This window comes from Sphaeroforma arctica (assembly GCF_001186125.1).
Source record: "Sphaeroforma arctica JP610 unplaced genomic scaffold supercont1.2288, whole genome shotgun sequence".
Taxonomy (NCBI): Eukaryota; class Ichthyosporea; order Ichthyophonida; genus Sphaeroforma; species Sphaeroforma arctica.
The window spans coordinates 1-6,893 of NW_014038270.1; the positions used below are offsets into that span (position 1 = coordinate 1).

Sequence of the window (6,893 nt, forward strand, 5' to 3'; positions counted from 1 at the left end):
AATATATATATTTATATATATATATCTGATATATATATATATGTACATATATATATACTCATATATATATATATATATATATTATACATATATAAATATATATATATATATGTAGATGTATATATACATAGATATATATATTATACATAGATATATATATATATATATATATGTGTGTGTGTATGTGTAAATGTATTTGCGAATGGTTCCAAGTATAGAAATATACATTATTCTCCGCATATATAATTGTCATCAGATATATGTAATTTGAGATTTTGAAGATCATTTGTCCATTCAATTTGAGCAAGATATGTTGGGTAAAGGAGGGTTATTTATTGTACAGAATACACCAATGGGTAAAAATATACATCAGAAAATAAACCTTTCCTTGTGGAAAACAGCCCCCTTGTTATCAGCTACAATTCGAGCACTCTCAATAAGCTTTTGCGTGCCACACGCTAACACCAAATCACCGAAAATGATATTTTCCAAGTTTGGACGTCCTTGCTCAATCGACCAATTGTTTTGATCGAAGTCGTTCACTTTTTGAATCTCGGATTTCTGGGGTAGCTTTTCTTCATTCATCTCGAAATCGAATTCGGGTTTCTGGGGTAGCTTTTCTTCATTCATCTCGAAATCGAATTCGGGTTTCTGGGGTAGCTTTTCTTCATTCATCTCGAAATCGAATTCGGGTTTCTGGGGCGGCTTTTCTTCTTTCATCTCGTGATCGAATTCAGTCGATGAAAATTTCGTCCGTGAAAAGATATGCTCGTCAAGCTCGTCCTCCGGTTCTTCGGGACCCTGTCCGGTTAAGAATATTTGTACAGTGCTTGCAACGTCATTCTTGTTGTTCATTAGTAGCGTCAGAGTATCTTCCGCCATACGCAACACTGTCTTCTCCCTCATACTCAATATAATTTGCACCCGCTTCACATTGGGATACAATTCAGGTTCATAGATCAAACTTCGCATGAAACCCATGCACGCTGTGAACCCGACTCCGCCACAAACGAACGTGATGTTCTCAAAATCGTTGAAAACAGGAGGTGTTCCATAGCCGAAGTCCAGGTGAACCAATGGGCTCTCGCCACCCAGCTTTGTTAAAGAGCTCGACCAATGACCCAGAGACTTGATGTAGAAAGTGATTCTATCCTCTGCGGGGCTGCTTCCTATCGTTATAGGGTGCCACTGAGTGGTGGAAATTGCTGGGATGTTGATATACGCGAATTGCATCGTTGTGAAACCAATTGTCTTCCCTTGTAGGTCAGAAACGTCGAGACGAACGAATTTATCTCCATATACAGTTATCTTCGACTGCCCCACATCCCTTGTGCATCTGTACAAACGAATTGCCTGATCAATAACCACTAGGCCAATTGCGGGTAGGAGGAGTTGCCAAAGTCGACCGGCGTGCCAGACGACAGTGACAAAAACAACTACGTAGAAGTGATGGGATACGAAGAACCACTCGTAAAATCTCCGACGGAAGAATGGTAGCGTAAGCACACCGAAGACCACCAACATGACGCACTGAACCAGGAAGATCATCGGATTGGTTAAATCTTTCTTCATGTATTCGGGAGTGCCGGTGAAGTCAGACCGCATGGCCCATTGAACCATCCACAAGGCGCCGTGGATTGTCGAAAAGAGAAGGAACAAATATCCGGTAAATCGATGCCACTTGATACTAGCCTCCCAGGATACGCCCATTATTTTGCCAAATACATTGGTGCGGCCTATAGGTAGAGTCAGCAGCGAGATTTGCAGATTTGCAAGGTTGGCTGCCACGTGCGCAACGGCATTAATCTTACTGCACATATCTGTGTCATAGCACTTCGTTACCGTTTTCCCCGATGTGCTATCAACACTGAAGCGATACGTCCAGCCCACATTTAGGGCCAAATACACTAAAACAGCTATTGAAGACCCTAACGTCGTTCGGAACGAACGAAGTCGCAGAGCTCTCTTGAGTATCAATCTGGAAGCGCGGTACTCCTTGGCCAAGGCCATCGCGAGACAAGTAGTGAAGATTGTGAGGTAGAGAACTAAGACCTCTGTGTATATTGAAAACTTATAATCCTCAGGTCCAAAACTCCAACCATCATTGGTCTTGACGTCTTTACTGCGTATAAAACCATTAGCAACATTCCACTTGGCTTGTGGAAAGAGCACGGTGATCAAAAAGCACAGCGGAATGAAAAAAAAGGTGAACGCGATACTGATAGTCCAGCTCGGTATCGGACGCTGCCACTTGGACACCAACCTCCGGCAGGCTATCATCATTAAAGTTGCTGCCAGACATATGGACAGTGCAAACATGCCCCATGCATTAGCTACGATAAATCCTTCTTTGGTTTCATTCCACACATCTCCCCACACGAGAAAGGCTGCCGTTCCAAGTGATATCGCAATGAGTGCTAGGCCGACTGCCACCATAGTCTGATTACGAGGTGAGCACAGGACTAGTGTGAATCTTAAAGCGTACATGAGTGTGATGCATACACATGGAAAGGCAAAGGTGTAGACAACCAATCCAATCAAAGGGATATTCTCAACACCAGACATCATTAGTTGCCAATATGACATGCTCTCCTCCGCTTCCTCACATTCTGTAGAGTCTGCTAGCATACATGGCGACTCGGCAAAAATTGCAAAGCCTATAGCACTTATAAGTACTAGTGCCACGGTCACAATCCAGCTCATAACCACTTTTTTTGGTAGCCCCTCGACATTCTTCGATATCACATCAGGTTGAATGTGATCCGAGGATATGCCCGTGTCAACCTTCCAGATACTATTTAGATGAATCATTATAGAACGGGTTTAATATTGAAGTGTCTTTGACTATGGAATGTGAGTCTGTATTTATATGCATGAAACCCTGCGCTGTTGCCAAGCAAGAGGATATACATTCATATCGATTCAACATGAAAGGCACCAGGCCAGTGAGGCCACCCCCCCCCTCTGATACTCGAAAGTATGGACTAGGACTGTTACGTGACAAATGCACATGTTCTTGATGTTTATAACTCAAAACACGTTCCGAGTCTCCCGTCCCGTCCTATTTTTAAAATATCTATTGCTGACAATGATCAATGTTGAGCACACGAGTCTACCTGATTTATGTTTCTGAATGTCAGGATTGAAATTCCAAGAAGAGAACGAAGAATAAATTTTATATATTACGACTCAGAGGCGTCGGAGTTCATACGGACGGCCACAGCTACAAGACGTAGTCCTACACAGACCACAGTACTCTACAGCCTCCGAGGTGGCTAAATAGAAAATATTCTCTTATCAGTACAATTGACTAAAATCACAATCATATTGACCATCGTGATGACTGTTGTCCGTCCCCCTCTATTCCTCTACTCCCCAATAGTGAGAAAGAGACAGTGTGAGAGAGAGAGAGAGTGTGTGTATGTGTGTGTGAGAGAAGAGTGTCCTCAGTCCTTCCTTCCGTCCTCAGTCCACCCTACCATATTACTCTCTGTACATAATTTAGAGATACTGTAGAGGACTCTGTCTCTCGACTACTACTACTCTGCTGGTAGTAGACTAGAGCTAGAGTGGTAGCCTACTACCAGTAGTCGTAGAGAGAGTAGAGCGAGCGAGAGAGATAGAGAGCGACAGAGAGAGACACACATACAGAGAGAGAGAGTGTGTGTGATTGCGTGTGTGTAAGGGAGAGAGAGATTAAGACACAGAGTCCCCAGTCCTTCAGTCCACAGTCCCTTACCATATTACTTGTACATATTTTAGAATGAATGTATAGACTCTCTCTTTCTACTACTACCACTACATACTACTACTAGTAGTCTACTCTCTCTTTCTCTCTAGCTAGAGTATAGTGAGTGAGAGAGAGAGAGGGAGAGAGATGGAGAGAGAGAGAGCTAGTAGAGTCATTAACAGAGATACAGGGGGACGGTACGAGTTATGTTAATGTAGGACGGTCCCTGTGGACCCTTTATAATTGAGTTATGTTAATGTAGGACAGTCCCTGTGGACCCTTTAAAATTGATAGACTTCTATTTTTTATTTTGTTTAAAAATAATAGTAGTATCAAACTTTTTTTTCTCAACTAGAGTAGACTAGTGAAAGGACCAAGATCGGACGGATGATAAATATTTATCTAGATGAGCGTTTTGATTTGTGCTATGTTTTACAAAAAAAGATGAAGTAACGGTGAGAGTTTATTAGTTTTGAACCCTCTCTGCAGTCTCAGTTTGCAGTCCACATATTTGGTGTTTCAATGAAAAATAAACCGAGGACGACATCAGATTATTTCATTTACACCGTGACACACACATGGCGCTGGAAGTTTAACGTTTATACCCCTTGGAAGGTCCTTTTTTTAAAGATTGAAAAATAAAATTACCTATACTCTGAATCTGTTGCATACGAGATACAGTCACTGTCTGATAGCAGAATCACACAATTATAGGTGATTGCCCACGACTACCGATTTATTAGCGCGGCAAGCGGAATTGAAGGTGAAAACTAAAAAGCATCAGATAGCGACTATAGGCTGGAGTGTGGCCACAGTGGGGACCGCTGTGCTGTTCTGGCCGTTGGCTGTGCTTGCCTTCCCCGTTGCCGTAGGCGAGCTCAAACACGGAGCACGCAAACTCAAACTCAAGGGCAGGAAGGTCAAGGAAGAGTTGAAGAAACGCTGTTTAGCCAATGTTATGTACTGTAATGACAATTCGACAACACCTGATTAGTATTATGGCTATCGCGGAATGATAGATGGAATTTACAATAAGACTAACCGTCAACGCGACTCGACTCAGTGCTGCCCAGGTACCCTACAGCAACTTATTTTGCCCCTTCCGATCGCGATACTGTGGCGTATGTGCCGTACGCATACTCGAGTGCTGACCCGCCGAAGTACAGTGATATATCAAACTATCCTTCCTCTTCTTATGGAGGGTAATCGTCCGATGAAACATACAACTATCTGCAACAGACGGATAACCACCACGTGAGTGAGATATTTCGAACAACCTTGCGTCGCCTTCACAGGCAGGATATGCGCGAAACGAATACAGCACGAATCGTCACTCATAGCAGCCATCATAAAACCCGAATCCGTTCAGTCATCGCATCTCAGACTCGCAGCGGCTTCGGAAGCAACACCCACAACTTTTTTTTAATATAATCCAATCCACATCTATTGTTCTTCATTCAAGTTAATATTTACATTCAAGGATATTCGTTGATTTCTGACTGATTTTTAGTAAATAAAGGTATCCTAAAATGCGAGCATAACACCTTGTCCAACACCCATTGGTCAGTATTGAAATATTTTAACTTCAAGCTTCTTTCCCAGTTTCGTTCGAGCTTTTTACTGAAAAGTCTAAACCCTAAACCCTAAACAAATATCACCAAAATTAAAAATAGCAAATCTTTGAACATAGTCTCCTATAAATTTTGGGTTGAAGACGTGTAATATTTTGAAATGGTGTCCATCCGATTTTTTGGCGGTTTTGTAAAAGTTTGTTTATATTAAAAAAGAGCAATAAAAAATAATGTGTAGATGGCAGTGTATACTCTATTTATGACTTTTTGTCGCCAAAAAAAATTACCCTGGTTCCTGATTATGAACGTGCGATATTATTTACATCAAATTCAATAGCTATTGGTCTATACTGGAATAGATTTACTTCAGCCTTCTTTCTCAGTGGCTGCTTAATTATAGGACAAGTCTATGACTCTAAGCTATTACCGGATGGTAAAATAATATATATCAAAATGGTTTTTATAGAAATAAAAACATTCCTTAACCCCGGTTAAGCCTCTGACCGTCCAGAAGGCCCGACCACAGCGGCATAAATAGCCTCCTGGCTCCTGCATAGCCTCCTGGCTCCTGCATAGCTTCCTAAAGTATCTATAAAGTATAAACTATAACCCCCCCCCCCCAAACCCAACATACTAAAACCCTAAAACTTTGTTCAGTTTGTGCTGGAATATTGTGAATTATCGATGCCCGATTGCCCCGTCCGGCTTTTGGACGATTCTGAGAAAGCAGTTATTATACAATAGGTCTCTCGATTTCACGTAAGTAGCTGATAGAATTACTACTCCTGTTCTGACTGAATATTTGTGGAAATGATATCCTGAACGTGCGAGGATATGCCAAATCCAACACCTATTGGTCTGTACTGAAATAGACTAACTCTAACCTCATTTCTTAGTGGCTGCCAAATTATTTTACAAGTCGAAGATAATACTAAAAAAGGGCTGTAAGCCTTCGGCCTGCCCATAGCCGCATAGCCGCAGAGCCTCTTACATAGCGTCCAAAAATATCTAAATACGTATTGTAAAGCCCACATTGTTTTTGTTTTTTAATTAAAAAAACAAAACAAACCAGTTTGTTGGAACCGTAGCCTTCTAAATTGTATAATTTAGTAGGCTATGTTTGAACTTGTTCAATTTTAGAGGGCTATGCTTATTTATTGCTTTGACAGTGAGCGTTTGAAGACTTGGCTGGCGATGTCCGTCCGTCCGGGGTTTGAACAATTTTGAGAAAGTTGTTTTTAGGTCTCTCGATTTTTACGTAAGTAGGTGGCAGTGCCGATAAAATTACTCCATTTCTGACAGATTCTTTGTGAAAGAATTATATCCTGAACGTGCGAGGATACGCCAAGTTCAACACCGATTGGTCTGTACTGAAATAGACTATTTATTTACATAACTTTCTTCAAGTCTTCAACTCGGGGGGTTTTTTAAACTTACAGGGACCATATGTATTACTATTTAGCCTCTATTTTTTAGTTATGCCCAGAGCATCAGTTCATCACCCATTGGTCTGTGTACTGAAATATACCTAGCCAAGTAAGCCAACTGATTATACAGGCCTGACAAGGTCCATTTTAAGAACATATCAGGCA

The 6,893-nt window shown here is 41.4% G+C and overlaps 2 protein-coding genes across 2 annotated transcripts; both read right to left on the reverse strand.

The window, feature by feature from the left end:
• Positions 1-317: 317 nt before the first annotated feature.
• Positions 318-2,880, reverse strand: SARC_12414 (hypothetical protein). The gene has a single exon (XM_014293480.1). The coding sequence runs from the start codon at positions 2,809-2,811 to the stop codon at positions 370-372; it is 2,442 nt and encodes an 813-aa protein (XP_014148955.1). The 5' UTR covers positions 2,812-2,880; the 3' UTR covers positions 318-369.
• Positions 2,881-4,510: 1,630 nt separating this feature from the next.
• On the reverse strand, positions 4,511-4,672 carry SARC_12416 (hypothetical protein; the record flags this gene model as incomplete). The annotated part of the gene is made up of 1 exon (XM_014293481.1): positions 4,511-4,672. A coding segment is annotated over one exon (162 nt), but the record flags the coding sequence as incomplete, so codon positions are not given.
• Between the last annotated feature and the right edge of the window lie 2,221 nt (positions 4,673-6,893).